The sequence below is a fragment of the Ictidomys tridecemlineatus genome, chromosome 7 (assembly GCF_052094955.1).
Source record: "Ictidomys tridecemlineatus isolate mIctTri1 chromosome 7, mIctTri1.hap1, whole genome shotgun sequence".
Classification (NCBI taxonomy): domain Eukaryota; kingdom Metazoa; phylum Chordata; class Mammalia; order Rodentia; family Sciuridae; genus Ictidomys; species Ictidomys tridecemlineatus.
In genome coordinates, this window is record NC_135483.1 from 11,214,421 (window position 1) to 11,234,680 (window position 20,260).

At 46.3% G+C, this 20,260-nt stretch overlaps 1 protein-coding gene across 5 annotated transcripts in view; it reads left to right on the forward strand.

Annotated features, from left to right (window-relative positions):
* Positions 1–20,260, forward strand: part of Asap1 (ArfGAP with SH3 domain, ankyrin repeat and PH domain 1) — a 330,593-nt gene that overhangs the window by 286,490 nt on the left and 23,843 nt on the right. For all 5 annotated transcript variants that reach the window (XM_078016709.1, XM_078016707.1, XM_078016711.1 and 2 more), the window contains 8 exons: positions 569–702; positions 2,566–2,657; positions 8,306–8,492; positions 8,726–8,811; positions 10,349–10,464; positions 10,610–10,677; positions 12,186–12,293; positions 13,248–13,476. In XM_078016709.1, coding sequence (XP_077872835.1) covers positions 569–702; positions 2,566–2,657; positions 8,306–8,492; positions 8,726–8,811; positions 10,349–10,464; positions 10,610–10,677; positions 12,186–12,293; positions 13,248–13,476 — 1,020 coding nt within the window. The remainder of the gene's footprint in view (positions 1–568; positions 703–2,565; positions 2,658–8,305; positions 8,493–8,725; positions 8,812–10,348; positions 10,465–10,609; positions 10,678–12,185; positions 12,294–13,247; positions 13,477–20,260) is intronic.

Consider the following 20,260-nt stretch of genomic DNA (forward strand, 5'->3'; position numbering starts at 1 on the left):
AAGCTTCAGAAAAGTTCTTTGAGAAGTGCTGGTGTCCCCATTTGATAGATGAGGATACTGGGACTCAGACAAGGTGATTTGCGTTATGTCACCAAGATAGTAGAGGTGAGAACAGGGAGCCAAACCTGGTGTTCTCGAGCATTAGGATCTACTTATGGTTCTGCTTGTGACACTGGACTTCACGGGATGCCACAAGCACCTCAGAGAGGAGTCAGGTTTCCTACCCTTTTCAGGTGTGTGTGACAGTGACTCACAGTGTGGGCAAGTGGCAGAGGGAACATTCAGCTGTTGGTCTTTTGGAGAGGGGATTGGCTCATTTCATTTAGCATGATAGTCTCCAGTTCCATCCAACCACAAGAACGGGATCCTAGTTAGAATAAATTATACTCCGTGTATGTATAATATGGCAAAATTCACTCTACTGTTATGGATATATAAAAAGAATGATTTTTTTAAATGATTAAAAAAAACAATAGAGCATGAAAGCAAGTTTTATACTATTTTAGCTTTCTCTGTAATTGCATGCTAAATTAGATATCTTGTTTGTTTCATTAAATTGTTTCCACAGAACCCACCTGGCTTTCAACCAACTTGGGTATTTTGACCTGTATAGAATGTTCTGGCATCCATAGGGAAATGGGGGTTCATATTTCTCGCATTCAATCTTTGGAATTAGACAAATTAGGAACTTCTGAACTCTTGGTAAGTAATAACCTCTACTTTGAAAGAGAACTTAAAATTTATTTTTATGAATATATTTAATATATTGTTTTGGGATTTTTGTCTCTTCTAGGTAAAAGAATTCTAATTTCCTGAATTTTTTTATGAGTTTTAGGAAACAACTTTTTTTTTTTTTTTTTTTTTTGGATACTGGGGATTGAACCCAGGGGTCTTTAACTACTGAGCCACATCCCCAGACCTATTTTGGATTTTATTTAGAGACAGGGTCACTGAGTGGCTTAGCACCTCGATGTTGCTGAGGCTGGCTTTGAACTTGAAGTCCTTCTGCCTCAGCCTCCCGAGCCACTGGGATTACAAGTGTATACCACCTCACCTGGCTAGGAATTCGTTTTTATAATAAGTTAAAATCACATGTTCACATTACCTAATGACTTATGTTATTAAAAATAATGACTAAAAAGTTCTTGATTTTATTTGTACTGTTTCTGTTTGTAAAAGTACATATGACTTAGAATTACTGTCACAATCACTGTCACAAAACCAGTTACTCCTTAATTCATAACTTCTTTACCTCATAACAGAATAAATAGTGTAAACTTGTGTTGCTTAGCTTTGTAATATGAAAAAAAAATGTTATGAACAGTTAAGTTTTTCTTTAACCACTGCTCCTTCCATCATGATTCACCTGAATATTGAGCCCTCATCAGATCCAAGTTAAATTGGTGCTGCCATAAATATGTCAAGAAAGGAAACAGGAGGCCCAGGTGGCATCTGCATGATGCCTGGAGGCCCTGAGCCTTGTCTTGTCAAGTTTAACCCTGGTGCACTAAGAGCAAGTCTTTGTATGTAAAGTGGAAATGTTTAAGTAGAACTCAGAAGGGTCTCCCTGGAGCAGCTCCTGAGTGAACACAGCTGAGGACAAGCTGATGACCGCGCTTGTCACTAGCCTTGTCTGGAGAAAAGTAAAAAGCTCAGGGCAGCCAGTCACCAGCCAGCAGCCTGCCCCAGCTGAGGGTCCACTGTGCAGTGCTGATCCTCCTTGTGCTGTGCGTGCCTCTTCATCAGAAAATAGGAAATCATGCTGACAGTGGGCCCCCGTCCCTCAGGATTGCAGAGAAAGACTCAGACCTGATACCTGAGCACTTTCTCCTTTAGTGCACAGTTGGTGCATCTCCTTGACTTGTGGAAATGAAACCCGGTCTAACACCTGGAAACAGGAAAGCCCAGTACGAAACACTCTGTGCAGTAAGCCCAGGCCTTGTCTACTGAAGGAGGGAGTACTTCTTCAACCTCACCTTGCTCTCAAAATTATGTGAATAACCAAAGGCCCTCCGGGACAAATTTTCTTGGAAATATCTTGAATCCAGAAGCAAAATGTTCCATAGGTCCTCAGTAGTTACCTGTAGCATCTTCATCGGTACCCAAATATAAAAAGTAATCCTACTTTTCTGCCCACTAGGAGTAAATTTCATCATAAAGAGGAGATGAGCTGGGGTTGAAAAATATGTTTCTGCCCATTAGAAATTCAGCCTAAACTCACAGATGGAGCTCTCTGTCTCTGATCTCAAAGGGTTTAACTGTGTGTAGGACCAGATCCTATTCTATTCTGGCATTTATCACTTGATATACTAGATGTGATTGATTTTCTTGTCAGCCTCACTAGGGAAAAGAGAGCATGATCTGCCCATTTCTCTCATTCAGAGTTCAGTGCCTGGCATGTAGTAAGTAGGTGCTCAGTAAATTTTTGTTGACCAGTTGAATGGATGGTTTATATTCTGAGTCAAAGGAGGGAAAATATACATTCAGAAATCGCAAAAGCAAATAATAGGAAGCTTTTAACTATTAGTAAAGAGCTTACTGTATTGTGTTTTGTTTATGTTGCAGCTGGCCAAGAATGTAGGAAACAATAGTTTTAATGATATTATGGAAGCAAATTTACCCAGCCCCTCACCAAAACCTACCCCTTCAAGTGATATGTAAGTATCTCCAATATATTAAATTGTTCACTGTTCTAGAATTGTTTTCCTATCCTCCCCCAAAATTTTCTTAGTGGTTAAGTTTTCCCATTATTGGGGAGAAGCACAGCAAAATGTATTTTTGGAATCCACAGATTCTTTCCTCCATCAGCTTCTCCTAGGTAGGGGCAGCTGAGCACCTGCTCTGTGGAGCATAGACCTTCATGAGGATGAGGATAGTTTTCTACACTTGAAACACGTTGTGACACATGAAAGACCTACAAAGACTACTGGAGCTGGGCACTGTGGTGCTCACCTATAATCCCAGAGACTCGGGAGGCAGGAGGATCACAAGTTCAAAGCCAGCCTGGACAGCTCGGCAGACCCTGTTCAAAAAGCAAAAGAATGGGGTTGTAGCTCAGTGGTAGAATGTTATTGGGTTCAATCATCCCTGGTACCAAAAAGAGAAGAAAAGGACCATGGGAGATTCCTGTCAGACTGGCAAAACTCCCAATGCTTTCCACCCCAGTGCTTTCACTCAGTAAGTCTGTGGGGAAGCAGACATTCTATTAATAGTTGCTGGTGGAAGTACAAGATGGCGCATTATAAAAAACAAATTAGTGGGGCTGGGGTTGTGGCTTAGCAGTAGAGTGCGTGGCTGGCATGTGCAAGGCACTGGGTTCGATCCTCAGCACCACATAAAAATAAATAAAGGTGTTGTGTCCAAATACAATAAAAAATTTTTTTAAAAAAAATAAATTACCTATATTTACCAAAGCTATAAATCTATTTACTCTTTGACTCAACTGTCCCACTTCTGTGAATTTATTCCTCTTCTGTAGTAGCAAGAGTAGAAACTAAACCAAGTATCCATTTATAGGCCTCTGAGTGAAAGTTAGAGTACAGTGACACAGTTGAGCACTGTGTAGATCATTGTTACATAAAAGAAAGCAAGACACAGAGCACCAAACTAAACGGCCTGCCCAGGGGAAAGGAAGGGTGCCAGGGAGTCAGCAAAGTACACCTGTCCCTTCCATCCAGGCTCGTGTTCAAACTTGGGAACTGAAATTTGGCTCAATTTGTTGATAATTCCTCCTAAATCTCTCACTACTCACTGTCTAGGTCTTAGATTCTGATAGTAAAAGATGCATAAAGGTAGATGTTTATGAACTTAAAATTCACTTGAGGGAACACTTGAAAGCACCCAGGAAATCAATAAAATTGCATGCTCTGGGCAGGAGTGGGGGTGAGACTTCTAAGTATTCTTGGATACCACTTTTATGTTTGAGCCATGTAACTCTATTAATCTATTAAAAGTGTTTTAATTGAATTAAACCCAGGATCTTACGCATGGCGATCACGCTCTATCACCAAGCTACGCCCTCAGCCCCCACAATTCAAGCGTTCTCAGTGCTGTGTAGAGTAGGATAGAGACTGACTGGTCGGGGAAGGCCTTGGAGGAGGAAGGCTGGAAGCAGGACCCCTCTCTTCCTTGGACACCAGATTTGAGAAACTACTCAAATTATTAGTGGGCACATTCAGTCTGAAATGTGAGATCAAGTCTCACAGAAGCCTCTTGGCAGTGGTCTTTTCTTGGATTCTGCAAATGCTTGCTGTGTGCTTCCTGTCACTGGGGAAACAGCAGGAGACACACTGCATGCAGAGCCCATCAGCCATGATGCCTGGGGTCTGGAGGGTAGCATAGGTGTGACCCAGGGAGTGAGGGTTTGGGGTGCTGGGGTTTGGATACCTCCCCCACCTAACATGGAGGCCATCTTGCTTGGCAGCAATGTCCAAATAGATCGTCACAAAAACTGCCGATGTCTTTTCCGCACCAGTAAGAGCAGGTCACCTCGAGAGGTCAACTTGAGAAATCAGCTGGATCATAAAGCTGCAGTAAACAAAGAAGTTCTGAGTCCCCTCACCAGCCTTCTGGCAGCAAGGGCTTGAGCACACAGAGAGCTGTCCTGCCCACACCAGTGCTTCCAGAATCTCTGCACACCTAGAGCTTGCTAGGAGAGAGTGTAACCAGGCTGCTGCACTTCAGATCCCTGCCCTCTATGACTTGAGCTGTGTGACCTTAGGCTAGGCCTGTGCCTCAGTTTCCTCATCTGAAGACTGTGTCGACCTCTTGGGGTTATGCTAAGGCTTATGGGGCTTCAATTAAAAAATGACTGGGGACAGCACTCTGTATAAGTATTATTTTATTTCATTTATCTCACTACCCAGAGAAATAAAGTGAACCTTCTGTAATATGCAGTTCATCATTTAGTCATTCAGCAAACAACTTTTTTTTTTTTTTTGAGATAGTCTAAGCTCTTTCAGACTGGCCTTGAATTTGCCATCCTCCTGTCCCAGTCTCCCGAATAGCTGGGATTTCAGGCATGTGCCACCTGCCCTGTTCATTCAGTAAATTCTTATTAGGCCACCTCTATGCTCTGGGTATTGTGTTAGGTGCCAAAGATACAGTAACAACACAGAGTTCCTGTCCTTACATTCTGACCATGGTGAGGAAAACAGAGAATTAAAAAAATAGATAGTATAATTTCTCCTAGAATTAGGTGTTATAAAGGGAATACGAGAAGATGAGTAGGGTTTTGGTAGGAGGGGGTGGTTAGAGTGGAGAGCTGCGGTAGGCGGGCCTGACAGCGGGCCAGGCTGCTGGACAGTGGTGTGGGTGCAGGACAGGCGCGGCCATTCTAAGCTGTAAGACAAAGGCAGGTGTGACTGCAGGGACAGCAGGAGGCAGAGTGTAGGAGATGGCATGTGAGGTGGGGCCAGATCACAGGTGGCCTGTAGGATGTGTGATGTTTGGAGTTTTATCCTAAGTGTGACTGAGAGGTTTTAAACAGAGAAGCTTGATGATCTAAGTTCTGTTTTTAATGTGTCATTTTAGCACAGCAGTTCTCAACTGGGGTGACCGTCCCTGGCCACCAGAGGACACTAGGCGGTGTCCAGACCTGGGCAGGTGTCGCTGGCACCAGTGGGCAGAGGCCAGTCGTCCTGAGGTTAGAAGCCCTGCTGTAGTTGATTGTGAAGGACAGATGGTGGGGCGGATGGAAGCACAGCCAGGGAGAATGTGGTCGGCCAGATCCACTGTGGAATGGAAGCAGTGCAGCCAGAGGTGGCAGCAGGGGGACGAAGCAGAATAGTTGGACTTCAGTGTGTTCTGAGGGGAGTTGCTGGTGGCCGAGGCCTTGCTGTGGGGGTCTAAGTGGGGGGGGGGTTTGAAGAGCTCCCTGAGGAGGTAACCCATGGGCTTTCGCCCAGCCTCCAGGTACATACGGGGACCACTGATTGGAATACGGTAGATGAGCAGGGCCAGGTTTGGGGGACCTGTCTTTTCCAGCCCTAGGAGGGGAGCTCTGGTGTCCAGAGCTTTAGACAGCTGACATCCCCCCGCCCCAGAACCCCAGTGTCACAAAACCTGTGATTGCCCGGGGACTGCAAACCAAGAGCCCTGGGTGAATTGAACACATCCTGTCTAGTGAGAGGTCACACACTTCCTGTGGCCACAGATCGGGTGACCCAAGGGTGGAGATCTTGAGGGTGGCCCAGGTGGTACGACACCCGAGGGTCCTCTGCATCATTTCTGCCAGCTGGTCACTGGTGCTGGTGTGTTCCTTCCAGCACCTGGATGCTACCTGCAGAACTTGCTGGAGGTTAGTTAAAACACCAGAGGTCTCCCTCCCACAGCTCTCCATCGTTGGTCCTAGTTCTGCCTTCTGGTAGCAAAAGGAAGACAGCTTTCAAAATGAGGCTTTAACCCGTGCATCACTCTGTTCTGTACCTACTCTCACATCCCTGGAAGGGTGCATAAGGCAGGGGGCGTTAGTCGTATTTTACAGATAAGAGAACAGGCACATCCAGAACTTGGTCTATCAAGTGGTATCAGATAAAAGCAAGCCGTTCAGTTCTTCAGCCTGGTGCTCAACACAGTAGCTGCCTTCACACTTCATATAAGTCATGAGGGGGCTCAGAAGCCAGGCTTAGCCCATTCTTTCACCTTAGTGAAAGTGTTTGTTTGTTTCCAGTTTGTGTGTGTGTGCGCGTGCACGCGCAAGCACTTGGAATGGAATCCACATTCTCACACATGCTGGGCAAGCACTCTACCACTGAGCTTCCCCAGCCCTCTTTAGCAGTCTTTTAGCACATCAGACTGTGGCCATCCAAAAAGGACTTGACCTAAGTGCAAAGACACCCGTGCTTGCTAGATCTTGGTTACTTAGCAGACGCTACACAAAGTTGAGGAAGGACCAACAGCTGTGTGCTCTCCTCACCCAGCTCAGCTCTTTTGACCGTCAACCCAGAACGAGAGAACTGTACAGTTCTGAACAGTGTAGGACGCGGGGGCCAGCAGCAGTTACTGCAGGTGTGGTGACTATTTCTGAGCAAGGAATCTTATATCCCTTGTGAGAGAGCCATCTCGGAAGCAAGAAAGCACCAGTTAGGTGCTGTACTTTCTTGAATTCAAAATGTGCTAAGGAGTATGGTTCGCCATTTTTAGATGAAAAAGCAGAAGCTCATAAAGATGAAGTAAGGGCACACAGCTGGCACGCTGCAGAACTAGGATCTGAACTCAGACTCTGTTTGCTGTCTTTTTAGTAACTGGCTCGTGGAACCAGGAAAATAGTTCATTCAAATTAGGGACACACTGGTAGGAATGTAACACCAAACACAGGAGGTTGGTATCTGTTCAGGTACAGCTGGATCTGGAATGGCAGACATGATCATCTGACCCCAGCTCTGTCTCCCTGTCTCTTGTCTCCTTTCCTCTGAGCTGACTTCTGTTTCAGAATTATCCCAAAGGTGGCAAAGATGACCATTGTGCTACTTAGGTTGTATTTTCTTTTTCTTTTTTCTTTCTTTTTTATTTTTTAGTGGTTGAGGGATCTTTATTTTATTTATAAGTATCTGGTGCTGAGAATCGAACCCAGGGCCTCACACATGCTAGGCAAGCACACTACCACCAAGCCACAACCCCAGCCCTTAGGTTGTATTTTCCAGTGGCCAGGAGGTGGGCTTGGTCACACCAGGGCCAAGTGAACTGAAGTAGCGAGGGTGACTATTTAAGAAATGTCACACCCACTCAGACCTTGGGCTGGTTGTCCACAGCAGGCTACTGCTGCCAGCCCGAAACCTGTGCAGGGAAGAGAGTCGTTGTCACCCTTCGGGAGCTCAGTGTTGGCCTGTGGGGGTTACTGAAGGCAGCCTTTCTGAGCCTCAGTCACATCAACTATAAAATGGGGTATTGTATCTGAAGACTAAAATCCTTTTCTCAAAGCTCTGAAGACTTTTAATTGGTCTTTAAGGAGTTTTAACTTTTTTGATTTTTCAACTTCTATAAATACTTACATGGATTTGAGTTTGAAATATTAGTAAATTTCTAATGATCTCATGGTGGGGAAAAAATCGGCTATGGTCTATAAGCCATTAATTTTGTAACTGCACATTACCTGCATATACTAGTAAATATACATCAATTTCTTCCTTTTGTCTCTCATGTAATAACTTGGTCTAAAACCTGGTTTGTTTGAATATTGAAAAGAACCACATTTTAATGGCTCTTAAAAGCTCTTCTCAAAGAGGAATGTCTGTCAGAACAATGTGTGAAGCTTTAGCTATTGAAAAATCAAGCTCTTGGGTCATCTTCTTTTGTTCTGTTGTAGGACTGTACGGAAAGAGTACATCACTGCGAAGTACGTCGACCACAGGTTCTCTAGGAAGACCTGCTCCTCCTCGTCAGCTAAGCTGAGTGAGTTGCTGGAGGCCATCAAATCCAGGGATCTACTTGCACTCATTCAAGTCTATGCAGAGGGGGTGGAGCTCATGGAACCACTGCTGGAACCTGGACAGGTAGGGCCTGTTAAAATCCCACGGCAGAACGTCACAGCTGCTCAGATGATGATACGTAACTGTAGCGCACGATGACGGATCCTGATACCTTGATTGTGTGAACATGTCTAAACAACGAGAATTCAAAGTGAAAGTGGTGTTCTTAATAATTGCTTAGTGCATGGATGTAGCTGAAGCTGCTGGAGGCAAGTGGGCCTGTTCTCATCCTGCCATCCTTACCCTTCCCTTCTCAGGAGCTCGGGGAGACCGCCCTTCATCTTGCCGTCCGAACTGCAGACCAGACATCTCTCCATTTAGTTGACTTCCTTGTACAAAACTGGTATGGCTTTTGCTTTCTCTGTTGAATTTATATGACTTACGCAGTAGCACAAATGGGTCCTGTTGGTGGCCTCGATCAGGACTGAGCAAGCTTTTTCTTTAACAAGTCAGATAATAAAAATTTGAGGCTTTGCAAGCCATGAGGTCTCTATTGCAGCTGTTCGCTTCAGCCATTGTGGATTGAAAGCAGCCAGAGACAGCATGTAAATGAGCGAGCGTGGCTGTGTTCCAGGAAAACTTAATTTACAAAAACCGGGGATGGGCCAGATATGTTCTACAGGCTATAGTTTGCCAACCGCTGGCCTTGATAAATGTAAAATCCCGTCTCTGTGTCCAGAAACCTGCTGCACGAGGACAAGTCGAAAGAAGGCGTAACAGCAAGGCCAGCCATGTTTTGTGAGTTTTCATTGTTCCTAAGCTCAGCGTAAGACAGCAGTGTGTGTGGCTGGATCATGGTTCATTCAAATTAGGGACACACTGGTAGGAGTGTAACACCAAACGCAGGAGGTTGGTATCTGCTAAATTCTTTATTGGGCTGCTCTGTAGGCAGCAGACGAGAGGAGGAGCTGGAGCTCATCCAGAGGGAATCATCGAATGGGAAGAATGGTGCGTGGACAGGAGCCAAGTGGCGTAAATGCCCAGGCTTCCTCCTCAGAGGTAGCAGTGCAGTGGCAGAGAACGTGGTCTCCAGACAAGTCCCCCTGTCCACGTCCCCACTTGCCTGTCCCTGTCTTGGTAGTCGTGAAAACAAGCACGTAGCCTCTGTGCACCTTGGTTTTTCATCTGTGCAATAGAAGCTATGAATAGTACTCATCAAGTGGGTGTGAAGATTACGTGTGCCATACCTGGAAAAGCTAAGAGAGTGTCTGTCCCACGGGAGGCACTCAGTACGTGCCCACCATTCCTATCAGTATGTTATGGACAAAGTTAGGTGTAATTAGGAACATGATTTTCCCTGTCAACAATAAGGGCGCATATTTGAGTCAGTTATTAACACAGAAAAATGTAATTATAAGGCTAAGCCTGGTGGCACATGCCTCTTGTCCCAGCTGCTCCAGAGGCTAAGGTTGGAGAATCATAAGTACCAGGCCAGCCTGTACAACATGGACAACATAGTTTGGCTCTGTATTAAAAAAAAAAAAACACAGAAATGAGCAATTACAGTATTAGTTTCCCCTTAATCTGCAGTTTTGCTTTCTGAGTTGTCAGTTACCCATGGTCGTCCATGGTCTGAAAATTCTAAAAATCAATAATTCAGAAGTTTTCAGTAACTTTCATTACAGTCTACTGTTGTTATTACTTTGTCATTGTTAATCTCTTTCTGTGCCTCATTTATAAATTACACTTTATCCACAGGCATGTGTATATATGGAAAAAAACACAGTCTCTATAGGGTTTAGTACAGTTTGTAGTTCAGGAATCTGCAGAATTCCTGAAATGCAGGTACATATCTCCCACAAAAGAGGGAGGAACTACTGTCGCACACGGTTTAAGTTGTAGAGGAAGTCAGTTCTTCCAACAATGTTGTAATTTTTCAGTGGGAACCTGGATAAGCAGACGTCCCTGGGAAATACGGTTCTGCACTATTGCAGCATGTATGGCAAGCCCGAGTGCCTGAAGCTGCTGCTGAGGAGCAAGCCCACTGTGGACATAGGTAAGCCTGCCTCAAGTCTCTTGGTAGCCATTCTCTGAACATTTCTCCAGGAGGACTGAGACTTACATGGTACTTCAGTTATTGTTCCTTGACTTTCAAGATGTGTCCTAGATGATCATGTAATTTATTTTTCCCCATATTTCAGTTAACCAAGCTGGAGAAACTGCCTTGGACATAGCAAAGAGACTCAAAGCTTCCCAGTGCGAAGATCTGGTGAGCAAACAAAAGGAATGGGAGATTTTTTTAGACATCAGACGCCTTGAAAGTGTCATTTTGAGAAAGTGGAATTGGAGATAAAGGAAGCAGATTCATTCCTTTAAACGTTTGCTAAAGAAATTCAGACAAGCACTAAGCTGCATTTGAAAAAGTGGTAAAATGACAAACTTGTCATCTGCATGTCTTTTGGATGCAGTCGTGACGTGGGAGTGAGAGGCTTTGGAGAGGTGTCGGTGCCAGCTAGGGTTGAGGATGAGGCCGTGTCCGTTAGGCTTGCTCTGCAGCTAACAGTGAAGAATTGTAGGGAAGCCACTTTCAAAGCTGGCAGGTAAAGCCCAGTGTGCTGGTTCTCAGGCGCTGAGCACACAGCTCTCCCAGCTCCCCAACCTGCGGTGCATGCTCGCCTTCGGACCCCACTAGCTCTTGCTTCATACCCTGGGCCTTCATGTTACTATGGTTAGCATGCAATCCTGACCATAGTGACTCAGTCTGTGTCTCTGTTGTTAACAACACAGTACCACAGACTTAGTAGTTACCAAGAAAATAGATTTTTTTTCAGCTCTTGGATCTGGTTCAGGTCCAGGGGCCACATCTTATGGTGACCTTTTTGCTGGTATAGCACATTACATGAGAGACTGGGAGCACGTGTGTCATCTCCCTCTTCTTCCAAAGCCATCAGTATTCAGTCTTAGGGCTCCACCTCGATGAGCTTCTTAATCCCAGTCACCTCCCGGAGCCCCCCACCTCTAAACATTATTATGATTGGATTCAGTCTCCACCCGCTTAATACCTCACCATGTGGATTGGATTCTAGCAGGGGTTCCAGAGGGGACAAACTGTATTCACACCGTGGCTCATGGGAAAGGGAGAGAGAGGAAAAAAGAAGGCATTTTCCCTCAAATTTTCTGCTGAGTGCCAGGTTCCAGGCCTCACAGTTGTATTTTTTTTTTTATTCTTAAAAGGACCCTTTAAGACAGTTATCCTTACCCACATTTTATAAATAAGAAATGGCATGCCAATAATCCCAGTTACTCTGGACACTGAGGCAGGAGGGTTGCAAGTTTAAGGCCAACCTGGGTAACTTAGACCCCATCTGAATATTTAAAAAGAACTGCGATATAGCTCGTGGCAGAGCACTTGACTGGGTTCAGTCCCCAGTACCAAAAATAAATAAAGACCCTGGGCTGGGACTTTGTAAAGGCTTCTCTCTTAAACTTGACAGACTCCTGATTTTGTTTTCCAGCCAGGAATTTGCAGTTCTGAGGTTTATTTTAATAACGTTAAAAATGCTTTTAGTTTTGGAGAAAGGCTCTGCCTGCAGTTCTCTGCAATCCCCCAAGCCCGTCACATCCAATCCAGCCTGTCCTATCAGAGTTGTGCCTACAGTGCAGCTACCCCTGATTCATTCGAAGCCAGGAATATGGTGTGGTTTGCTCAGTGTTTGTGTGACGTTGGCATGTTCTGGCCTTTCAATTGAAATGGTGTGCACTTGCTGTTACTTCCAGCTTTCCCAGGCTAAATCTGGAAAGTTCAACCCCCACGTCCACGTAGAGTACGAATGGAACCTTCGACAGGAGGAGATCGATGAAAGCGATGATGATCTGGATGACAAAGTAAGTGTCGGGTGTCCCTGAGCCTCACCTTCCTCTGGATTTTGACCCTGACTGACAGTGGCCTTGTTTTGTGAGTTAATTTTGTTAATTTTGGTCTTATGACCTGATGTGCCAGATGTTGCTTGGTCACATGATTGTGGGAGCTGGCAGCAGGCAGGAGACCCCAGAGGGATTTGATGCGGCAGCATTGAGGCTGAAGGCAGTTGGGAGGCAGAATTCCTTGTTCTTCAGGGACCAGTCTTGACTTTACCCCTCAAGTCACTGGTTGAGGCCCACGTGCCTTCTGGAGGGTAGTTCAAAACCTGCCGGCATAAACACATGTAAAAACTTACCTACACAGCAACATCTAGACTGGTGTTTGACCAAACATTGGGATACCATAGCCTAGCCAAGGTGACACATCAAATTAACCTTCAAAACAGCTAATGGGTGTGTACTGACAGTTGTCATTCATGAAATACTTAAATGAGCCTAGGCTATGTTAAGTATGTATATTGTTATTGTCTCCATTTTACAGAAGAGAACACTGTTCACAAAGAAAACTGAGCACCTTGTCTGAAGTCTTATAACTCATGAATGTGGTCTCAGGATGAAACCAGTTCCCTGGGCCCCTTGTGGGTAGTTCTTAACCAGCTCAGAAAGTTCATTCCTATGTTTATTCATCAGATATATGCTGGGCACTCCCTCTGTGCCAGGCAGGATACAAGGAATGTCAAAGAGAGATCCTAAAGCCATTCACCACTTCAAGGGGAGATCAGTTATTACACAATGTGACAACTTTTAATGAGAGTTTGGGGAAATTCTAAAAACATGTTTATTCATTTGCTCATTGTTGTGAGGCTGTCTTAGAGCACAGGAACCTGGTGACCACCTGCAGCACCTGCAGAGGTGTCCTCCCTGAGCCTAAGGACAACCCTTGGTTATCATCTCACCCACTGTTGTTTCATCTACCAGCCGAGCCCCATCAAGAAAGAGCGCTCGCCCAGACCCCAGAGCTTCTGCCACTCCTCCAGCATCTCCCCACAGGACAAGCTGTCACTGCCAGGTTTCAGCACCCCGCGGGACAAGCAGCGGCTCTCCTACGGGGCCTTCACCAACCAGATTTTTGCCTCCACGAGCACAGACTCGCCCACGTCTCCAACTGCAGAGGCTCCACCTCTGCCTCCTAGGAATGCCGGGAAAGGTACGGGCTTGGTAGCTCCATCCTCAGAGCCGGTAGTCTGCCCCGCTTTGGTAAGAATTCAAGGTACACCTGAGGGGCCAAGGATGAATGTGTTGTGAAAGACGGCTTGAAGTACGCACCTTGCCATCTGCCCAGCGCCGTCAGCAGGACAGGCAGAGTGGTGGGACTGTACACACATTGTCTGAGGTTAGCCTCACAAGAGTCCTGTGAAGTATGTGCTTTTGTGCCTCTTTTACAGAAGAGGGAAATATAGCTCAAAGAGCTAGAGTAACAGTCTGAGGGTTAGGGCTAGGGTTAGGGTGACACAGGCAGTTAAGTGGTAAGATTGAGATTCAGTCTGAGATCTGCATGGCCTCAAAACCTGGGCTGTTTGTAATATGGGATGAAATTTTGGTTTGCTTGATACTTCTCTCTGCACTGAGCTGGTCCTGTGTGGAAGATGCTACTCTAGTGTAGTAGTAATAGTGCTGGTTAACAGGATGCACTTTTCTTTGAAAAGCTCTCAGCCACACGTGCCTTGTCCCATGGTCTCAAGATAGGCACTGTAGACACTGACATTGTGCAGACAAGGGTGCTGAGGTTCAGAAATGCTGAGCAACTGTCCTGAGGTTCTCAGCTACTTGGACTCTAACCCAGGTACTGTGTGACCAAAACCTATATTCCTGTACACTCTGAAGAGGATGTTTTTCCCCGGGATGCTACCTGGAAAGGAATCTTCCCTGGAACAGTGTTTTTGTACTCCTTATCAAGTACTCACAGGACTGGCATCTTGGGCTAATGGTCCAGCGTCCTACTCTGTAACAATGGAGTTCTTATCCTTATCCTCTGACCATGAAGTGTTCCCTGCTCAGAAAGTCAACGTGCCCACCTGCATAGGGACAAGTTGAGGCACAGAAATGCCAACAAAGAGTCACCCGAGCCAAGGGAATTGTTGAGGTACCCAGAGCTGCAATTCCCAGTTTGACCTCTGGATTCTCCCTGCGCTCAGCCTGTGCTAGCACAGGTTTTGAGGGCTCTCGGTACACAATGCCCTGCCTATTTGAATCACACAGAGGCTGTTTTCTGAAATGTGAGCTTTATTCAAAACTGTTTCTCAGAGCTTATTCTTCATTGAAAGAGTATTATAAATGAGAGCTGTGTTCCCAGGGAGACCCCAAAGGGCCTCATAGATCATAAAATAATGGAGAAAAGTTAAAATAAGGCTTTGGAATGAATACTTCTCATCAAAGAGGACCAGTAGCCATAGCAGTAGTAGCACATGTAAGCCAAAGACACAGGGGACAGAGTTCCCTGCAATGTGTACTCTGTGCTGGAACACAGTCTTACACCCCCGCATCCAGCTGCAGGTGTGTAGGGCGAGTGCCCTGCCACTGCCTCCCTTGGGTAATGATGTGCCCCATCAGGGTACCATCTGACCGTAGCAGAGACTCCCTCTCTGCAACCTAAAGAGGACTGTGAAAACCTCCAAACCAAATAGTGATGGGGGAAGTGAGTCTGACATAGTTCACGTCCCCTAGTTGTGGTTGCTGATGGCATGATGGCCTATCTGGACAGACGGGACCTGTACCTATTCACACAGCATCCAGGTCACTGAGAATCTGGAATCTGGGCTACAGAAAAGTAAAGTCCTGGGCTGGGGATGTGGCTCAAGTGGTAGCGTGCTCGCCTGGCATGCCTGCGCCCTGGGTTCGATCCTCAGCACCACATACCAACAAAGATGTTGTGTCCGCCGAGAACTAAAAAATAAATATTAAAAAAAATAAAAAGAAAAGTAAAGTCCTGGGGACCCATAGACCCCCACCTTCTCCCACTCCCTTCTGTAATTTTGTCTCAAGGGCACAGAGAAACCCATAAAATACACTCTCTGGCTCAGTGCCAAGCATCTCTTGCCTGCCTTGAATAAATTCTAACAAGTCCTCCACCAGCAACCCAGAAGACAAAGACTAAATTTATTTAGTGATTCAGCTGCTGAAACAAGAGCTTAGAGACTTGGCCATAGCAACCGTGGTCAGCTAAGGACAGACTGCTCATCCCTCCCCCTCCAAAAAAGGCCCACGATCGAGTGTGGAACCCCTTCCTGTTGTTGGGAGCACGTTCCTCCTGGCTGTGGGTAGCAGGACATGAGGTTTGGGCTGTCTGCTGGTAATTCGGGAGGAGTGCAGCTTTCTCATGTCTTCCACGAGGACCTGCAGCGTGGCTCTCCTGTGGCTAGGAAACTGGTCGTGTCTAGAGTGGAGTTCCAAGGAGACGTGGGTGAAGACAGATGGTGCTCTGTGCGCACATGGTTCTGTTTTACAGCCCGGTGTGTCCTTCGCCTCGTCCTGCTCACTGATGGAAGCACTGGCGAGGCTGCGCTCACTCTCCGTGGCAAGGAAGCTGTGCTCCTCTGCAGCACAGGTCACCTCCCTGTGAACTTAGGGATCGGAGGGGTAACAGCTTCCAGTGAGACAGAAACAGACCCTGGTGACAAAGTCCCCACAAATGAGGGAAGTACATAGGGGAGCAGTAGAAAGAATTCTCCTGAACCCAGGTCAGGAATATTTTCAAGAAATTCCAGCTGCCTCAAAATTCAGAGAAGTTTGACCTAAACTACCACAAGCAAAGGCCCCTTGTGCTTGAGCAGTGCTCCCATAAGTCTTAGAAGAACTCGGCCATTCAGAACCCCAAAGTCACCTTCCTTAAGCCACCTGCAGCCATGATTTGCTACCTAACCCCTCTTTCAGAGGTGAGGTACAGAGAGAGTAGAGGAAAGCTATAGAATGGCGTGCACTGGTGTCTCCGCTCCTGTGAGCCGCTCTCTCCTGCCCCATGCCTTATGTTTAAAAAAAAAAAATCCTTAAATTAAAATTATGTGTGGAATTTAGATTTTTTTTTTTTTTTTTTTTAGAGCTATAAGAATGCGACAAGAATGCCTACACAGTCGGCATCCTATTAGATAAGGAAACTGAGCCCTGGAATGGTTAAGGAATTCACCTCAGGTCACATGGAGGCTGAAATAGGATAGAAAATTTAACTGGATCTGTCAGACCAGATCTTGCAGTTTCTCCTTTCCTGTGTTGAGGAACATGGTCCATCTTTGTCTTACCTGCTTCACAGGGTTGTCATCAGACTCCAATTAGACAGGGCTGGAGTCGTAGCTCAGTGGTAGAGCACTGGTCTAGCACATGTCAGGCACTGGGTTCAATCCTCAGCACCACATAAAAATAAATAAAATAAAGGTATTGTGTCCATCTATAACTAAAAAAAAATTTAAATCCCAAGGGCCTGGGGATACAGCTCAGTAGGTAGAGTGCTTGCTTCACATGCACAAGGCCCTGGGATTCAATACCAAGCACACACTAAAAAAAGCATAACTCTGCATTGCTCTGGAAAAATTTATATTTGGATTGTTGGGCTGTGGCAGTAGAGGTACCTGGCGTGGAAGGACATCGGGGACAGCACAGTGCCACAGGACCCATCTGCACACCAGGGACTTGGAGACATACATTGCCTGCATATGTTTGGTTGATTTGTTGGTTGGGTTTAACTGTTTTTAATAACATTAAGCTTTAGAACTGTGGCTTTCTACCGTGGTTCAACTTGGTGCCTTTTATGTAGCACCCGGAACCCCCGCCCCACTCTAGATCCAGCGGAGATAAGACAAGACGTGTATGAAACGTAGCTCAGCGCGTGGCACCTGGTGCTCCGTGAGGGGTTCCACTGCTGGCACTGGTACCTCTGCAACGCCACAGCTATTAGCAGGGAATCCTCACAGGTGCTCCAAATAGTGAGACCCACACTGTGTAGGCACTTCTGCTCCAAGAAAGGATTTGTTAAGTAAATGAGAAAATCTGATCCTAAGAAACATAACATACTTTAAAGGACTAACCTTTCAAGCTGTGGAGAGGGGAACAACTGATGTGCGAATTACAGTTCCCGCCTGTCGGCTGACAACCCCTCCTGGAGTCAGGCTCTGTGTGGCCTCTGGTGGCCTGTCAGTCAGCCCTGACAGCCAGCCCTGAATTGCTCACACGTTTTCTGAAATGTAGGCTTCCTGCCTCAAGCAGGCTCTAGCCTCGGTCTGATAAGCCAGCAGACCATCTGGCATGGTGCCCGGCATCATAGTAAAAGAATCGAGAGATAAACAAACCCTCTGAGGCGTCTCGGTCCATGTCAAGCCGGACACACTGCCTGGGCAGCTGTGAACGCGTGAGAAGCCTTCAGACTTCATCTTCTCTTCTTCCAAAAAGCTGCCTGTCCCTTGCCCCACAAAAAAAAAAGACTGTGATCCTTGTCCACCAGGGCAGTCCTGCCTCTGTGTGTCTCATCTAGCCTGAGAGATCCTGCTGAGTGTCAGTGTTCACCTGAAAAATAAGGATTCGGTGTCCAGCCTGCAGGGCCACTGCAGAGAGGACGCTGGGCACTCAACAAAGGGGAGTTTTCTCTGTCTCACCTCCTGTGTTCAGTGCAGTAAAAATTCCAGGGGCCAGAACATTAGAGGAGTGCAGAAGCTGGCACTCCAGGAGAGAGAAACCCGTGGAATATGCCATCGGGCCAGTAGGGGGTGCTGCTTGCAGTTCTGAAGAGGGGCAAGGAAGCCCTCATGCCCTGTCCAGGTGAGGAGACAGAGCTCCTCCATGACAGGCCACAGGCTGCTGCCTTCACATGCAGAACGCAGAGCATTTGCCATCCATGTCCATGTTTAAAGCGTGAGTAACAAGAAGAATCAGTGAAGGCACGTCCCAAAAGTAGGTGGCCAGAGCAAGGAGAAGAAGCTAAGCTGTCTGTCCCAGAGAGTCGCCTTGCTGAAAGCCTGGGGGTGAAATGGCTGCAGCAGCTGTGCCCAACAGCTGGGCCGGGATTCCCGCAGTGCTTCTCCCACTTTTCTCAGAGTTTCTAGCAGCAGTTACAGAGGTCAGGGGCCAGTGGAGCAGGCACATGCCTCAGCTCCCTGCAGGGGCCCGCCATGAGGAGAGTGCAGCCCTGGGAATGCAGAGGCATTTGGGAAGTGTCCGGAGCATTAGTCCCATGGTAGTGACTCCACAGTTTCCTGGGAATTTTAATCTCCTTACTGCTGCCCATGGGCCGTCGACTTGGATTCGTATTGGATTTGTGTTTGGGGTTGTTCTGTTTTTGTCTTGGCCCTTGTCAGTTACCCCATCCTTTCTAAAAACTATTGCACACTAGTGACCTCGCCCCGGCTGAGAACATTGTGACTTTTGCCCTCAGCAGTGGCCACTGACTCAGGCCTTCCGAGTCTCCTGACCGCCAGGGTGTGTAGGGGACGCAGAGGAAATCCTGTTGTGCTTGCCTTCAGGAATGTGTGAGCAATTGTTAAAAGAACCCAGCCAAGGCCCTCGAATCTGAGACTTTCTCTTATCACTGGAGTCAGGCATTGTGTTGCCTCTTGGTGGCCTGTCAGCCAGCTCCGGTTGTCAGTCCGTCATAGAAGGAGACTGAAGGACAAATGAGTACTGGTGCTGTTTTCTGTGTAGAGATGGGCCAGCAGTGGAGTGCTCTCAGGCACAGGCACCCCTCTGCCATGCTGGAACTGGCTGGCCCTGTCACTGACTGACTGACGTGTCCCAGCGCTCACCTTGGAACATGAACATGGTAACCACATGTTCTACACAGTCCTTCTCTCCACAAAGGCACAGTACTGTGTCTTTATCTACTTAAGTATTGAACGTGAATTTTAAGCTATTTTAAACTCCATACTATGAAAGCCTTTATAGTTGGAGGAATAAGTTTGACAGATCTGTCGTACCGTGTGGTTAACAATGACATTGCATTCTTTTTTATGTATTTTTTTTTAGTTGTAGTTACATAATACCTTTATTTTATTTATTTTTACATGGTGCTGAGGATCGAACCCAGGGCCTTGCACGTGGTAGGTGCGCTCTCTATCACTGAGCCACAACCCCAGCCCACATATTGCATTCTTGAGAATTGCTGAGAGAGTTGGTTCTCACCACAAAGAAATGATGAGCATGTGAGGGCCACAAGTAAATTAGTTCAATTCAGCCATTCCACAGTGTATACATATTTCCCACCAGTTTATTGTACACAAAAAAATACAATATTTATTTGTCAATTAAAAAAAACCATTAGAAAAGATGATAAAATTTTTATTCACATTACCCTGAGTTGTGTAGATGTAACTTCTGTCATCACCCCTCTTTGTGTGGCATGCTAAAATATGTAAATCATACTTCTACAGACAAGTTTTTAAAGAACTGTCAAGATAATTTTTCAAGCTGTCTTCTAGTGTTGGCTTTTCTCTTAGAAATTTTAAAGACACTTTCTTTGGCCTCCCGGTGTGGAAGGCCTCAGGGTTCTCTGCCTTACTAAAAACTGGACGCACAAGATGTTGGAACAGCATCCTGCTCACTTGCACTTGAATTATTTCCAGAGACGTGAGTTGTGCCCAGCATGTGCCAGGTGCAATCACTGGGAGATGGGGAGACAGACAGAAGGGAAATGATCTCCAATGTTAGGCAGAGAAAGTCTAGTGTCTTTAAGGCTTGTGGAAGTTCAGAGATAGAAGTGCCCTAGGGGTTGGGTGGGTTAAAGAAAGACCCTGGATAGGGTCACATCTGAGCTGACCATTAAAAGATGAGGATAAGCGGTGAAGAGAGAGTGTAGTTATGTCTGAGTGTTCTAGCCAGAGAGGACATGGCTCCATTCAGAGAGGAACAGGCTGGCTGTCCTTGAGTCCAACAGAGCAGGGTTCTACCTGGAACTTACTGTGTCTGACCAAGTTTCTGGACTCTCTGAGGCTGGGTTCTGCTTGGCTTGTGGTGAC